The sequence below is a fragment of the Nanorana parkeri genome, unplaced genomic scaffold (genome assembly GCF_000935625.1).
Source record: "Nanorana parkeri isolate BGI_ZX_2015 unplaced genomic scaffold, ASM93562v1 scaffold216, whole genome shotgun sequence".
Taxonomy (NCBI): domain Eukaryota; kingdom Metazoa; phylum Chordata; class Amphibia; order Anura; family Dicroglossidae; genus Nanorana; species Nanorana parkeri.
The window spans coordinates 608147-626178 of NW_017306484.1; the positions used below are offsets into that span (position 1 = coordinate 608147).

At 42.4% G+C, this 18032-nt stretch overlaps 1 protein-coding gene across 1 annotated transcript in view; it reads right to left on the reverse strand.

The window, feature by feature from the left end:
- CDH13 (cadherin 13) overlaps positions 1 to 18032 on the reverse strand; it is a 557182-nt gene that overhangs the window by 338807 nt on the left and 200343 nt on the right. Inside the window, exon 3 of the mRNA XM_018555891.1 lies at positions 3666 to 3874. Coding sequence (XP_018411393.1) covers positions 3666 to 3874 — 209 coding nt within the window. The remainder of the gene's footprint in view (positions 1 to 3665; positions 3875 to 18032) is intronic.

Below are 18032 nucleotides of genomic sequence, written 5' to 3' on the forward strand. Positions count from 1 at the left end.
CTTGGGGGTTTTGGCTCCTGGGGGGGGACAAGTGGGGGGGGGGGCATTCTGGCTGGTGGAGGGGGATGCTCTAGCTGACATTCCGCCCAGCTCCTGCCAACCAGTGACATCATTGGTTGTCAGGAGCTGGACGGGAAGCCGGCCAGAGTGTCCTAGGTTGCTAAGAGCTGGGCAGCAAGATGTGTATTGCCCTTGGACATCTCCCCACCCGGGTCTTAGCAACCTGGGATACTCTGGCTGGAAAAGTGGCACCAGACACTGCAATGATTGCCGGGGAACTTGGATTTGCCATGCCAATATAAATATATCCCTATAGCAAGTTAGAATAAACAAACATAGAATATACAATAAAACAACTCCCAATAGCTGTCCATAAACCCCTGTATAAAGTATTCTAATAAACAGAAAAGGAATCAATGGCCTCAGACCCTATCTCAAACGTATATATAGTAGGAAATGTGTATGAGATAACACGTAAGGTTGTTGTGCCCTTTTCTGTTTGTTATTACAGTTTTGATTTTCCATCTACCATTTGGAGGACCTTAATCTCCACTAGTACAAATCATTCCCCTGGATTTAAAGACTACATTTTATAAGACGGCTCCCATTTTGTCTTTTTTGGACTTCTGATATTGTGCGTTGATACATCTTTTCCCTAATATTATAAAGTACTACAACCTAATAGCCTTCATTTGTACAACGTGATACTCTACTAAACGGTTAACCTATAATAAAGATAAATGGAGGTGGTGGAACCCAGGCAAAGAAATGGAAATTGCATTGAATAAAAAGATGAGAAGGTGAGATGATGAGGAACAATGAGAAGCTCAACATGTATTGTGGCTGGCGTACGCTTCTTCAAATCATTCATTGTAGCCAAATGTAGCCTTTATTCTAGAACATTACAGTCGGTTGCTTTGAGCAACAAAGACCCTTTAGAATTTTTTGATAAACCCAACTGAGCTGATACTATTATTGCCCAGGTACAGCCAAATACATAGAGCCATGTATCCAACTTGTGTTGAGATGTTTCTAGTTTGTGAGGTTTCAACAATGCAAACTGGATAGCAATGCCTCTTGTGAGCTTTCCGAAGCGACGCATACAGAACAATCATTAGTCCAACCAAAAGTGATATTTTGCATATAGATGGAGCTTGATGGGCTGAGTCCCTGGAGTATCATGAGCCCCTGGCTTCAGATACTCCAACAATGAGTCTGTCTCCCTGCCTTCATTCCCAGCTATATTCCTGTCCTGGGAGTTTTGGGTGTTCCCTCCAAGCTTTTTGTGTTCTCAACTCCTCCTGTTACATTCTCCATAATATAAAATAAATACAAAACCTGCAGGGATGGTGGGAGATCTTTTAAAATGGGCACATCAGGTCTGCAGACCTGGGAACTCAAAGATCTCATCAAGATAGTACATAAGAGTACCTAGAGGGAGTTAGGGGTTACACGGAGGGTTAGGGTTACAGGGAGGTTTAGTGTTAGGGTTACAGGAAGAGTCAGTGCGAGAATTAGTGTAAGAGTGATGGTTAGTGTTAGAGTTGCAGAGAGTGGACTACAGGGAGGGTTAGTGTTAGATTGTAGGGAGGGTTACTGTTAGGATTACAGGTAGGGCTAGTGTTTGGGTTAAAGTAAAGCTTAGTGTTAGAATTACAGTGGGGTTAGTATTAGGATTACAGGGAGGGTTAGGGTTGGGACTGCAGGGAGGATTAGAGTAAGGATTACATGAAGGGAGTGTGTTAAAATGAGGTAGGGTTACTTTTAGGATTACAGGGAGGGTTAGTGTAGGGATTACTGGGATATCGTTTTAGTGTTAGGATTACAAATTAGGTTACAGGTAGGGTTAGTTTTTGGACTACAGGGAGGAAATGAGGTTACAGGGAAGGTTACTTTTAGGATTATAGGGAGGATTAGGTTTAGGACTGCAAGGGGGATTAGTGTAAGGATTACAAGGAGGGTTAGGGTAGGGATTACAGGGATGTTTAGGTTGCAGGTAGGGTTAGTTTTAGGATTTTAGGTAGGGTTAGTATTACAGGGAGGGTTAATGTTAGGTTACAGGGAAGGTTAGGTGGTTAGGTTACAAACAGGGTTAGTGTTAGGATTACAGGGAGGGTTATGTTAGGATTATAAAGAGTGTGAGGATTACAGGGAGTGTTCGATTACAGAGAGGGTTTCTGTTGGGATTGCAGAGAGGGTTAAGGTTAGGATTACAGGGAAAGTTAGTGTTAGGGTTACAGGGAGGGTGAGTGTTAGGATTACAAGGACCGTTAGGTTACAAGGAGGGTTAGTGTTAGGTTACAAGAAGGTTTAGTGTCAAGGGGGGGCCTTATGTAAGTGTTTCTCTCAGTGCCAGAAGCTTGAAAAACAACCAGAACCAACCTCCCAGTGTTAAACGCAAGCGTATTGTAGAGAGCTGGCTCTAACTCAACGGCCATCAGGCTGCTCACATGGCAACTAAAAAAAATGCCAAAATCAGGAAGCCAGCAAAGGACCAGGGCAGCACCCCAGCAGTCTCTGCCTTGGATATCGCTGCAGGTAAGCACTACATTTACATAGCAGATCCCTGTGTAAGTGCTCAGTCCAGACAAACATTTCCATGCAGACATATCAAAGCATTATAAACCCATTCCATAATGCATGACACTCGCATATGCCTCGGGTCAAGAACTAATTACAGACTCTCCATAAAAAAAATAATTTAATCAGGTTATATAATGAAATAATTTTAGAACCTTCATCTGAAAATGAATTTGTGCAAGCTAAACGTAATATGAGAGGATTCATCCTGCTGTAGTTATGGAATAAATTGGACAATGTGTAGCGCTCAGGTAAGTATTGATAAGAGTAGACTTTATGGCAATATTAATATAACATTAAAGCTGAACTCCAGGCTAATATTTAAAAAAACGCCATTTTTTCTGGTATTGCAATTATTAGAAGCCATTAGCTGTATTTGTATATAGAACTAGAAACAGAACTTGAATTTTCCTTTATATCCACATTGATAGGGGAGGGAGGGGCAATGTTAGGAGCCAAGCAGAACTACACTGCCTGCCTCAAAAAATTCACACACTTTAATATTTCATCGGACGGCCTTTAGCTTTCGATGTGGCAATGTTTTGACAAGCTTATACAATGTCACAACATTTATTTCCATCCATAGTTGCATTCATTTGTCACCAAGATCTTGTAGTGATGATGGGAGAGTCAGAACCCTGTGTGAAGTCTTCTCCAGCACATCCCAAAGATTCTCAATGGGGTTAAGTTCTGGACTCTGTGGTGGCCAATCCATGTGTGACAATGATGTCTCATGCTCCTTGAACCACTATTTCACAATCTGAGCCCGATGTATCCTGGCATTGTCATCTTGGAACATGGCCAATGTGCCATCAGGGAAGTAATAAATTCATTTATGGGAAAGATTTGGTCATTCAGTATATTCGGGTAGGCAGCTGGCCTCATATTTTGGGCACAGAACGTTGCTGAGCCTAGACCTGGCCAACGAAAGCAACCCCTATAGCTCTTATCTATCTGCCTTATCTAAATCCAGGTGGTGGATCTAATTTAAATTTACAAAATGTCAAATAAAATGACCCCCGAACTATGCTACTTTCCCCTTTCAGTGATGCTTCATAATACACAAACATAGAATACACAGTTACCTTTATGGAGTTATGTCTATCCTTTCTCCCAAGGATCTTTACTTCCGCCATGTCGTCGGAGTGAGGAGAGCGCCCGTGGATGAACAAAGCCCGGATGTTTTCCGTAACGTTCCTCAGCGCAATTAGCGATCCATCGGCTTCCACTTTAAAGTTGGGATTAGATACTTCGTATATCACCTCCTCGTTACCTTGACAATCGTCAAACTGCACTGTGATCAAAACATAAAACACGGTCGAATTAATTAACGGAGCCCCAACAAGTAACAAAATTAGCTCCATTCAACTCTAATTGTCAAATCAGCTCTGACGGAGAAATTATTTTTATTTTTTTAAAAAGGCTAAGTTCTGCTAAATGCATAGAAGTGAGAAACACAAATGGCAGCCAATAGCGTGTGACCTGTGGGGGGGGGGGGGGGGGGGGGGGGGTAGTCAGGTTACATGCACCTTGTTCAGTCTGTGTCGTCTTCTTTTCGAGTTCTCTTCAGCAAGATGTATTATTTTGTTGTATGGAAAAGGCCACTAAAACTGACTGTTCTCACCGGTATAATACCCATTCCCTCCAAGCATTGTAGTGACATTTTTTCTTTCAAATACAATTGTTACTTAAAGTTGTGTATTCAGTCTGTCACAGCCCCTTTTCGAAGGGATCCAGACATTAATATAAGTAAAAACTCACTTTATATCTACATAAGATTATACTTTAACATTAAACTAAATAAAACGCATAAACATCACTGCCAGACTTCAATTTTCTAATATTTGTACATACATTTGAATAAACATTTATTATAAAAAACTTAACAGGTGATATCTGGTCATTATCCCCTAGTTATCCACGCATGACGCCAACAGTGCCCATTCAGAGCTTTGGCAGAGCAATTATAAACCCCTCTCTTCCCCTGTTGTCTACTTACAAAAGTCAATGGTGACCATCAAATACTGGTCTCAAGTAAATGCCTAGCCACAAAAATCCTCCGACTTTTCCCTCTTCTACAGCGGAAAAGAGAAAGCCTGGTGTCATAGCTGATCTCCAAACAGAGGCTATGATAGCACCTCCCTTGGCTGTAAGAGAGGTTGTGGTTCCGCTTAAATATATTCGAATGGGCCTAATGGATTTCCCAACTGTGACCCCATTAGACAGGTTTCCTCTTACTTCCTTTCCAGGTGATATGTGTCAGCTATAACAGGAAATCCGGTGTACCCTTCGCACTCCTGACCGAATAATACCCTTAGAGTCGGGTGGGTGCCAAAGTGACTGCAGATGCCTCTGCGATCCAAGATGAGTGTATGTATAAAGTCACTCGCACTCAAATAGAATTTCAAGTCAAAAACGGTTTATTGACTCGATTGCTATCACATCATCTATCACATCATATGGCTCGTATATGATGTGATAGCAATCGAGTCAATAAACCGTTTTTGATTTGAAATTCTATTGGAGTGCAAGTGACTTTATACATACAGATATAACATGAAGAGACAAGAAATTATCCCTATGGATAAGAGACAGTATCACCTTGCTCTTTACAAAGGGCCCCCTCCGACTCCCTATATTCATCTTGTTGGTGTGCCCTTGCCACTCCATTCTCCATTGCTGTGTCAGTGACCCATGGGAGCAGTGAAATCACTGCCTTGATCATGTGACTGTCACAGGTTCTCCTATACCCAGAAGCTTTGGATAACTCTGACAGCTTTGATGGAGGAAGGAGCAGCAATCAAGGGCAGACTGGATGAGTATAAGCAGGTCGAGGGAAGGCTTGCATGGGCAAGGGGGATCTCTTTAAAACCTGAGAAATGTTATAACCTTTCCCCATTCAATCTAAGTAAAACTTGGCTGTGGTTCGGCTATAACCAGATTCAGTTTATTTCCTCACGCGCACAACCTGAATTTATTCGGCTTCTGTGCTTTCTGCCATAACCCCTTATGGTTCTTATTTCTTGGCATCCCTTGGGTGCAGGAACATTTATGGCACATATTTTCTAAGAACATATTCCATGTCTGCTATACCCTACCACTGGTATTTGGCAGCTACCATCAGACATATATATGCTCACGTCTGAGGCCTTCAGCTCCTCGTGAAGAAGGTGACTGTGCTAATTAAACCCACCAATATCTAATATTCAAACCATTAGCCGTATAACGATGAGCCAATTAGTGAGTCAGCCAGTGCAAAAAAAAAACAATACACTGCCTGCCAGAACAGTTCCCTTCTTCTAGAGAAAAAAAAACTTCATCCAACGAAAAGAACTACATGAAGTGCCAAGAATTGCGGTTGTTATTTCTCAAAGACATTCTGCAAGTGACACAATGAGATGTAAAAGATCATGTAAAAGAGAGACATAGACTGTATCCAGAAGGTAGTAATGTCATCTCATAGGAGGTGAGTCACTGCTAACAAGAGCCATGCGGAACTCTAAAGGTAACAGAGCGCCAAAGCGTCACATTTGATAGTGCACACAAGGACGGGCATTGTAATGCGTGTTGGCCCGTGTGGCTCACATTTGTTGTGCATGCAATTTAGCCGTGTGGTTATTTTTGAAATGCCCCCATGCAGATAAATGCAGCTGAAAACATACTTCACCCTGAATGCACAGCAACAATACTAGGCTGTAGCCACTGGTACGGTGCCTGGTACACCATCTACATGTGAGTGTTCTTAAATAGTGATCCCCCCTCCCTGCCCAATTAATTGCATTCCCCGACTGGTAAACTGCAATATATTATGTCATTTTTAAAAAATCATCCTGCTTCAGATAGTTACTGTAAAAGTGTGACAACGCTCTGTCTATGTCTACACAGTTGTGTTCCTATGTGGTCATCCTGTCACATGGACTTCAAATGGAGGCTAAAAGTCGCTATTTTAACACATTACGTGGGCATGGTCCACTGTTTCCACTATAAGGAAAACTGTCGTGCTGTCTTGTGTACCCTGCAATGTTCTTGCAAGCAGTTTTATTATTCCTGCCCAGTTCACCCCCCACACTATGTTTTAGAGATGAGGAGAGGGAGGTTGCCTGTAATCCTAATATATTTAGGGGATGATTTATAAATTATCCGCCAGATGTATGCTGGCCACATGCCAATTACAAGCCATTCTTGCCAAAAAAAGGAGCTGAGATCATAGGTCATTTCTATGTTCATCGTCTCCCTCTAAACAAAAACAAAAACAGGCAGGAGAGGCTCAAATCTTTATCCAACTGCCAAGACTAAGAGACTCTCTTCCTCCGTGTCTGGCTCCCTGTCACAGGAAAGCAATGTACATCCTTCACCCAAACACCAGTCAAGAAGCTGGAAAAGACAACGAACCAATAGGAAAGCTAGACACTTCTATGTTCCTTGTCTCCATCTACACTTTAGATGGCCCAGGTGAAGGAGCCAATGGGTGCTCAATTACCACAGTTCTGTTGCCAAAACAAAAACAAGAGGCAGGAGAGGCCCAAATATTTACCCAAGGCTTCACCTGATATGACTAAGGGACCCTCTTCCTCTGTGTCTGGCTCCCTGTCACAAGAAAGCAATGTACATCCTTCACCCAAACACCAGTCAATAAGCTAGAAAAGACAACAATGAACCAAGAGGAAAGCTAGAATACAGCCGACTGGATCTACTTCCTCTTCCATACCAAACAAGCTGATAGGTCCTTCTCCCATTATACCTGTTCAGGTGGAACGGATCTACACGAAGACTCTCCTTCATTCAGGTCCTAGGGTGGCCACGCTGCTTCTCCATAGGCACAGTACACTTAGTGAGTGTTGCCACCCTAAGGGCAGGTTCACACCATTTTCCGTACCAGATCTGGAATGCAGTGCATTGCGTTTTTGCTGTGTTCAGGGTTTTTTTTTTAGTTTAATAGTCTTACAGGTGCGTTCCAGCGTGGGTTCACACCATTTTCCAGCCCAGATCTAGAACGCAGTGCATCGCGTTTTTGCAGCGATTCTCCGTTCCAGAGCTGTTTCTTTTTTTTTTTTTTTTTTTTTTTATTTGGGTCCGGAAACAATCTAGTTTTGTCTGGAGATGATCAGGATGTGGTGTGAATGGGCCCTTAGACAGGAAGAAAGTTGGGGCAGCATCATCAAGCAAAAATAAAGAAAAAAAAAGCCAGCAAAAAAAACAAAAACCTAAAGCAGTCACCACATGTAAAGACTGGTAAGCTGCAATACGTTATATTTTTATTCTTGGGTTTCGATATGCTTTAAATTATAGTGCAATTCAGAAATGATAATAAAAGGTTAAATAAAATAAATAAAGACAAGTCCTATTAAGGAGTAAAATACTGTTCACAGCAATTTGCAGAAGAATGATATTCTAGCTGCTACAATTAGCCTGTCAAGTTTACATTGCATTATATATACAGTGGGAGTGCTAACAGTAATGATCAGAAGTTATTTAGATGTACTCAGATTTCCTCTGCTCTCTGTGATGGCTGTTTTATGGGAATGCCTTATTACATGTACAAATGCACAGTCCACGGAGTGATGTTGCAGGTAATTGCAGTGACAGTTATGTGCTGTAGGAATCATTGCCGGGCTCTGTGTCATCACGATAATAATGTTTTATGACATCAAATATTTTTTCTTCTTTTTTTACTAATGTTTCTCCAGCCGTATAAAAAGCTTTGAGTACATTTAAAATGGTTTAACATTGTCATTAAGGCAGTTCATTCCAACTTGGGTTTCTAACATCTCTGTGACACTTTTGCTATTGAAGAACAAGGTAAAATGATACACTTTAACATACTATTTCATTAACGTGGAAGTCAAGGCAATTTTTTTTGTTACATCTGTAGCAAACCTTACATTAATATTTAAAGGATTGTAAGTGTGGTTTCTTTATTTACATTGACTTTTAACCCTTTAGTGAATGAGTAGGGGTACAAATACCGCTTACTCATTCACCATTGACGACCAATGGAAGGGAACACTTCACCATTGATGACCAATGTAAAACTTCACCATTGACCACAAATGTTAGAGGACACTTCACCACTGATGACCAATGTAAAGCGACACTTCACCATTGAACACAAATGTTAGAGGACACTTCACCACTGATTACCAATGTAAGGGGACACTTCACCACTGATGACCAATGTAAGGGGACACTTCACCATTGACAACCAATGTAATGGGACTCTTCACCACTGATGACCAATGTAATGGGACACTTCACCACTGATGACCAATGTAAAGGGACACTTCACCATTGAACACAAATGTTAGAGGACACTTCACCACTGATGACCAATGTAAGGGGACACTTCACCACTGATGACCAATGTAAGGGGACACTTCACCATTGACAACCAATGTAATGGGACACTTCACCACTGACGACCAATGTAAGGGGACACTTCACCCCTGACGACCAATGTAAGGGGACACTTCACCACTGACGACCAATGTACATTAAGGGGATACTTCACCATTGACCACAAATGTAAGACGATAATTCACCACTGACGACCAATGTAAGGGGACACTTCACCACTGACCACCAATATAATGGGACATTTCACCACTGACGACCAATGTAAGGGGACACTTCACCACTGACGCCCAATGTAAGGGGGACACTTCACCACTGACGCCCAATGTAAAGGGACACTTCACCAGTGACAACCAATGTAAGGGAACACTTCACCATTGAAAGCAAATGTAAGAGGACACCACCAATGACCACCCATGTAAAGAGAAACATCAGAAATGACCCCCAGTCTAAGGGAACATTTTCCACTGACCACTAATGTAAGGGGGCACTTCAATACTGATCACCAATGTAAGGGGATACTTTTAGTAATCACCAATGTAAGGGGCATTTCTCCACTAGCCACACATGTAAGGTAGGCACTTCACCATTGATCACCAATGGAAGGAAACACTTCACCACTGACCACCAATGTAAAGGATAATTTCTCTGCTGACCAACAATGATACCATCACTGACAATATAGGTGGGTACTTCACCATTGACCACCAATGTAAGGGGAAAGTTCTGCCTTTTATCACCAATATAAGGGGACATTTCTCTAATTAGTAAAAAGGGGGTAGGGGGCATATTTTGCCTTTAATATGACTTTAGGTTGCACTGATTCATGATGTAGAGTATGACTTTTAATGATAGATGCACTTTAATTGTTTGTTTGATTGTTAAGAATGAAACACAGCACATTTATAAAGCACAATGATTTGCTTTCAAGATGTGCCAGCTTTGGCACTCTGAAGCTGTTGAAGCCCTATTTATTACATGAAGATATAGTTTTTTTAAATGCCTGGAGTGCTGTGTCATGTGACCTGTCAAAACTATATAACTGGCTCCCCTTCTATAACATAGAGAACTAAACAGTGCATGCCTGTATTTTGTGAATAAACCCACCGTTGTATGCAGTAGTACTGTGAAACATAATGGAGAGCAGATGGAGAGATCCGCTCTTCGTTATAAATGAAGCCCTATTGGTTGGTCTGTGGAGGGAGCTCCATGCATGAAGTTAGGCTGAACTGTGCAATTGGAGCTGAAATGTTTAAGCCCGAATCAATGTTTGTGTCCATTTCCACATACCACGGATTCATTTTCTAAAAAAATCTGCATTGTCCAATATGTGATTAGTTAACATAGTTTTCAATGTACAGCACAGAAACTAAGAACGCCTTTCAATTACAATGCCATACAATTACATATAATATATCTGCTGCAGTGCAGTAATATCAGTCTCTAATGTTAGGTTGTGTCACCAATGGTGTCACTTACAGCATCATTCAACCAAATTAAATGAAGAGTGTGTACTGAGTGCAGGGGCTGAAGTGGTTGCAAACAATCTGATTCATTAATTATCCAGAATTATCTTGCTGCTTTTAAGCTAAATCTCAACAGCACATCGATCTATTTCAGCTTTTTATTTTTAGAGCCAAAAACGACCAACCGGCTTTATTTACCATGACATAGGGAGGCAAGAATGGAGCAGACAGCAACAAACCAGAAAATGTTTAATCTGTGATAACGTTCTCCTTATTTTATTTCCCTTTTATGCCCACATCTGGACATCTATGGCTAAATTCTGCAAATGAAGTGTAGGGAGCAGTTGTTGTGAATATACCTGAGAGGAGCCAGAAGACTCTACAATTCATGAAACATGAAATCATCTCGCTTTTCTCTTGGCCTGTACAGTTGGAAAGCAGCTGTGACCTGTGTCTTCCAAATGTATACATAGAAAAGTCCAATGGCGGGCAACTCACTCAGATAAGAGTAAAAGCTGCCCCAGTGCACTTAAGGCAATGAAATATAAACAGTCCAGTGGAAGAGGCGCTCATGGTTCTCAAGCCTTGAGTGAGACAAGTGATGCCGTGTCAAAACGCTGAGCAATAAAATGTATCTATGTTGCCATTTGCCACATTACAAACCCAACTCAGTGTATGATCACACTGCTCTGACTCACTCAGTTGTGTTTGTAGCTTGAGCTACTGAGCTCTGTAAATAACAGCCAATTCTACAATTGAACCATGTGAAAAGAGAAAATGTCTCCACCTGCAGTCTGGATTTAAGGCTGCATTATGTTCATAGCAATACTGAAATAACTAAAAATAAAAGCTACATTACACTATCTGGCCAAAAGAATGTGGACACCCCACCAAAATATTGGGCTCTGGTGTTTCCAGTGAAGGGTACTGTAAATGCTACAGCATACAAAGACATTTTGGACAATTGCGCACTTCCAGCCTTGTGGAGACAGTTTGGGGAAGGTCCTTTTATATTTCAGCATGACTGTGCCCCTATGTACAAAGCCAGATCTATAAAGACAAGGTTTGATGGGTTTGGCGTGGAAGAAGTTTCTGGTTGGGTCTGCATACATATTGTCTGCGTGGAAGAAAATAATTCATTTTGAAAGCCGTATCTTTCTCATGTTGCTCTCTTGTATGCATGAAAAGGGTTGTTAGTTACTGCAGTTGATAAGTCAGTTTGTATTTTTTATGCACAGAGCCCTGACCTCAACTCAACCAAACACCTTGGCTGTGACCTGGAACACAAATTGTGAGCCAGGTCTTCTCATTCCAACATCAGTACCTGAACTCACAAATTCCCATAGGCACCCTCAAAAATCTTGTAAAAAGCAAGAGGAGTGGAAGCTGTTCCTTGGGGATAGGGGTGGGGGGCATTGGAGGCAACTGCATATTATTGCTCATGGTTTTGGAATTGGCAAACATGGTTGAAAACGTGTGCAACATGCTAAAGAAAATAAGAAACATGTATCAAACCACTATAGATTCAATTTAATATATGCTCCATGACTTTTGTGTACTTTTGTATTGTCTCTTTTACTGAAAACTCAAAGATTTTCTAATAAACATAATCTTTAAAAAAAAAAATTATATTTAAAAGAACGAAGGTGATTTAAAAACACGAAATTGGCATACATCCTTGCAGGTCTACATAATAGCTAAAAAATACAAAGTGACTTATCAGCTGTGGTAACTAACAACCCCTTTGATGTATACAAGAGAGCAGCATGAGAAAAATACGGCGTTCAAAATGAATTATTTTCTTCCACGCAGACAATATGTATGCAGACCCAACCAGAAAAAAAAACAAAAAAAAACACAACTGAGTACATCCTGACAGGTTACAAGTCAGATTCACAATAATTCAATAATTACTGAAGAGTAGAAAACATGATATTGATTAAATCACAATTTGGATGAACACGAAAAGCTATCAGTAATCCAAGAGACAAAAAAAAAAAAGAGAAGAGCTTTGATTGTGGGAGATGTATGCAGGTCCAACACCCGGGATGAATCCTGGGAGGATTAAGAAGACACGATGCTTTAGGGTATGAAGAAATAAAACAGGAAATGTGAACTGAAAAAAATACACAAGATAATGAATGTGGAAATATGGTATATATACTATTATCGCACTATGAGGCCAAAGGTTTGTGGACACCTGACCACCACACATATAAGAGCTTATAGGACATCCCATAGCAAAACCATTAAAGGCTAAGGTCTTGTTCACACCATGTCCATCGAGCCGTAATATCTGTACACACATGTATGGTGTAAACAGAGCACATAGAATGCAATTGTATTATGTGTGCTCTATTCGCACCATGCATATGTAATGATGTGCACAAAAACACAGCTCGACAGATATGGTGCGAACAAGCCCTTAGACCATGTTTCATCCATATTTAGGGTGATAACATGAAGCATGGTCATGTATGCCATCCTGAAAACCCAATTCCCCTCACCTGAATGGTGGGGGGCATCTTCTAGCAGAGTTCTGTCACTGAAGTTAGCATGCCTGTGCATGGCTCTGCCCACACAGCCATGTCATCCAGGTCTGGGATTGCAAAAAGGAATTGCTACAAGTCCCATCTGCCACCAATGCAAAAGGTATATGAAGAGCGCTCCAGTGATCCCTCCTCCCTATCCACTTTGTAGTCCTGCTGCTCTTACTCCAGCCCCATAACAGCAGGTCTGTATGTCTGTATGAACTGGCTTGAGTCAATATATGAGCTGCATGCACGCAACTTGCTATATGCAAGGCCTGCCCTAGCTGGGCCATATAAGAGTTCACTTCCAAGCGATCCTGGAATCTTAAAGCAGATCTGTTCCCTAAGTGGATGTCATTGAGTTTCCTTTAGTTTCCTAAAACACTGTGCATTATAATGCCATGGTTTTTCATTCAATGCTATCTTAGACCCCTACCTGAGCTCAGTGGAAGTGCGTTGAATGATCCTGGCCATTATATAACCGGGAAGAATGGTGACATCTAATTTGTTTGCCGATACCATAGGATTCCTGCCATTTGGATGTATGGTTAGGCAGGGGTGGGCATATTTATATGGAATTCAGGAGCCAGTCTGTCCAATCCAGGAGCCAGCAGGGTTTTTTTTGGTTGCAAGCTCCATAACCAACAACTAGAGAAGACCTCACAACTTTGGTGTCAACTCCATTGGCAACAACTAGAGAAGAGCTTAAAATTTAGGTGCCAGCTCCATTGACAACAACTACAGGAAATCTCAAAAATGTTAGTGTCAGGAACCGGATCTGAACCCAGGGCCTCTGCCATAGCTGGTAGAGGTTCTACTTGTTGAGCCACCTTAGAACCTTGGATAGTTCCTTGCCTGATCTCCTGTGCAATCCTCAGTTAATCCTAGTGTCTGCTGAACTCTGAACTTCTTGCTCCTCACTTGAACTTCCTACTCATCTACTACCCCTGTACCAACCTTTGGCTGCTGATTCACCGACTACTCTCATCGTCTTCTGCTTCATACCTGATACCTTTGGCTACTGACCTCGGCTTGTTCGCTGACTACGCTTCTGCCTGCTCCTCCACCACCACCCTCTGCTTGTGTACCGAACCCGGCCTGTTATACCATGAATTTGCCTCCTGTTTCAGCTACTGGACTCCAGGCCTGATCCCAGATCGTGACAGTTAGGCTTCAACTGTAATTTTTTAAGGAGCAATAGCTATTTTGCCCTTAGAAGCAATAGAAATTGTTTTGATGAGGCTTCAAGGCAGCTGTGGCTCCCGCACACATAAGTGTCTTTATATCACAGTTGATATCACCTCCTAGGCTTCTCCATAGGAATTCCACCTGCCATTCATCCAATATTCCTGTTCTCCTTCTTTACAGCTCTGAGAGCATTTTTAATGTGATGAAAATACAAAGTTGAAAATGCTGGCAACTGGTCATAAATTCATAATATATAGCTCATGTTGTCTGGCAGATGGTCCTTTGACAAATAAGTTAAATATCTTGGCCGGAGGCAAAGAACATTGACCAGAGGACGCCTTTTAGTGATATGCAGTTAGCCAGTAAAAAGTACAAAGCCCCTGAGACACAACACACCCCGCAAAAACACAAATGAGTGTTGCTATAATGAGACTTCCATATTACATGGCTGTTGAGAAGGTCAGAGGTGGAGAAATAGGTATCGGATCATTCTTATTTTAATTGATTATGCGGCTGCCTCCAGTATCTTGATAAAACTGTTAGAGCCGGGTAAATTAAAGCTGAGCTACAGCCGCATATACACTTAAAATACACATAACCTGCCAGAATACTTGTAATTCTGTTTAGTCACCTTTGTGATTCACATGCCCAGTTAGGGTGACAATGCTATTTTCTATGGGTATGTGTAAGGAGGAATGGGATGCTAGGTCCTTAGTGCTTCAGGAAACCCACATTCTGTTGTTTAGTATGTTAAGGATGTTCTTGAATGGGCTGGTCCCACACAAACAGGGATCTCCCAAACGAACCGAAGGGGTCCAAGGTAGATTTCCATTTGAATACTATTTTCCATAGCAGCTTTGGAGCTCCTTCATGCCCACTGAACCATGAAAAAAGATCATCATATAAACGGGTTAGTGTACCATAAGATGGTAATTTTGGGTTCTGGGTTTTCGTTGAAGAGGACATGAGAAAATCCTAAAGATCCCCAAACTTTCCCTAGTTGGCAAAGTAATCATTTAGCTGGCCATATGCAGCTCTGATTTAGGATAATTCCCGTACACTGGGCAAATGTCAGCCCCATCCGGCACAACAAACTTCAACTGGAAAAACTGGCATGGCCAAGCAGAAAATTGGCCAAACTATGGCCATCAGCTGCAGTCATTGATCGGGCAGCCATTCTCCTGCAGCTGCTTGAACACAATAGCCATCAGCAGGAGATTCCTCCATCCACACTGTTTAGCATGGATAGGGGTATCAAGCATTTTGCATTTCTTTATCATGCGGGCTGAACGAGAAGAAACTTAATGGGGTTCATTTGTACAAATTCTGCTTAGCTATATGCGAGTATAGGAATTTCCTATACTCATCAGCGCCATCCTATGGCACTAGTATAAATGAACCCCAATGAGTATGGCCAGATCTACACACCCGAACTCCAGCCAAATATTTATTTTTGTGGGGAAGGGTCCTGTATAGTCACCCTGTCACTTGCCCCACTGGAAGGGTCCTGTGTAGTCACCCTGTCACTTGCACCCCTGGAAGGGTCCTGCATAGCCAACCTGTCACTTGCACCCCTGGAAGAGTCCTGTGTAGTCACCCTGTCACTTGCACCCCTGGAAGGGTCCTGCATATTCACTTTGTCAGTCACTTGCACCCCTGGAAGGGTCCTGCATAGCCAACCTGTCACTTGCACCCCTAGAAGTCACTGGCACCCTAGAAGTGTCCTGCATAGTCACCTTGTCACTTGCACCCCGGAAGGGTCCTGCATAGCCACCCTGTCACTTGCACCCTGCGAAGGGTCCTGTGTAGTCACCTTGTCACTGGCACCCTAGAAGTGTCCTGCATAGTCACCTTGTCACTTGCACCCTGGAAGAGTCCTGCATAGCCACCCTGTCACTTGCACCCTTGGAAGGGGTCTGTGTACTTACCTTCTGACTTGCACTCTGGAAAGGTCTTGCATAGTCACCCTGTCACTTGCACCCCTGGAAGGGTCCTGTGTAGCCACTCTGTCACTTGCACCCCAGGAAGGGTTTTGTGTAGTCACCTTGTCACTTGCACCCTGGAAGGTTCCTGCATAGCCACCCTGCCACTTGCACCCTGGAAGGGTCCTGCATAGTCACCCTGTCACTTGCACCCCTGGAAGGGTCCTGTGTAGTCACCATGCCACTAGTAGGGACTATGGGCAGGTGTGCCAACCCACATTGCGCAGGCATGGCCCACTGTTGTCACAATCAGGAAGCCTGTCAGGTAGCTGACACTGGAGCGAGCGCATGTAGACAGGAAGGCAGGGTGAAGGAGATCAGCATCACCCAGATGCAAGAAAAGCATTCAAAAATGCAAAAATGCCATTAAATAAAAAAACAAAATGGCATCCACTTAGCGTTCAAATCTGCTTTAAAGAACCCCTGATCGCTTGGAAATGAACTCTTATAGGGCCCGGCTATAGCATGCCTGTATCAGGCATTGCATGGGATGCATATGCATCCCATTTTCTGGGCGGCCGCAGCCAAAGTCGAAGGGGTTAACGTCTCATATTCACTTGACCGAGAAAAGCGGGACGATCAGTCGCCAAGACAGGACGATGATTTCACTGCTTCCACAAGGGCTGTTTTGGAGCACGCATGATCGAATTAGGAGTCTATTCATTAATGACCTGCAAATGAACATCATTATTGTGCCTAATCAGCCATATGGATTACATCTAGGACGGTTATTGAGTACGCCTCTCTCGTGGAGGTCCCAGCCGAGCTCCCGCAACGAAGAGATTATGTTACATCCATTATTTATTATTAGTAGTAGTAGTAGTAGTAGTAGTAGTAGTAGTAGTAGTAGTAGTAGTAGTAGTAGTAGTAGTAGTATTATTATTATTAGTAGTAGTAGTAGTAGTAGTAGTATTAGTAGTAGTATTAATATTATTATTATTAGTAAAAGTAGTATTTTTTGGAAATAAAATATCATATTTATCCTCGTAAACTCTGGGCATATCTTTAAAAAATATATATTTTAACCCTGCTATAAATTCAGTAAAAATCATGACTGATGGATTCGTCAATTTTCGTCCCTTCGTTCAAAACCCCCAATAAACACTCGGACTGCGCAACATGGATAGTCCTCTCCTAGTGAGAAAACATTGCTCCTCCATAGATACAGCGTGGTAAAGGTGTTGTCACCCTAGGACAGGAAGCGTGTTACTGGAAGGATCACCAGTTAAAAATTTAGGGAAAATGCCTAAGGCCCGGTTCACACCTGGGCGTTTTGTAGCGCGTTCCTACGCTCTGCAAAACGCTCACACACCGAAATCCCATTATTTCCTATGGGCATGGTTCACACCTGGGCGTATTACAGGCCGTATGAACACGCTACAAAATCGCGGTAAAAACGAACGGCCCGAAAAGCGCGACAAATGCACATATCTAAGGTAACCTGCAATAGACTCCATGTTTTTTGTTGGATTTAGATACAGGGGCGTCCCAAGGCTGGGTGTCACCCAGAGCGGAGACCAGGTGACACCCCGCCGTGATGTCATCGCACATGTGCGTGACGACGCCACGCTCAGGGCTCAAAATTTCAAGTCCTGAGCTACTAGCCAGGCTTTAAGAGTTACTCGCCACCAGTTGCCCCACCTAACCCCAACCCTGGCCGGGCCTTAACTCCGCCCCTAAACCCACCCTCTTAAATTATCTTATGAAATTACACTTTTAAATGTTGAAGGCAGAATAAAGTTACAAAAATAAATATTAACAACAACAATATTAAGATAAAGCAATGTAAACATTGCGGCCCCCCACATCCCCACATATAAAATAAATACCCTCCCCCCTGTTCTCTGCCCCCCACATATAAAATAATACCCCACCGTTCTCTGCCCCCCACATATAAAATAATAAACTCTCTCCCCCCTGTTCTCTGCCTCCCC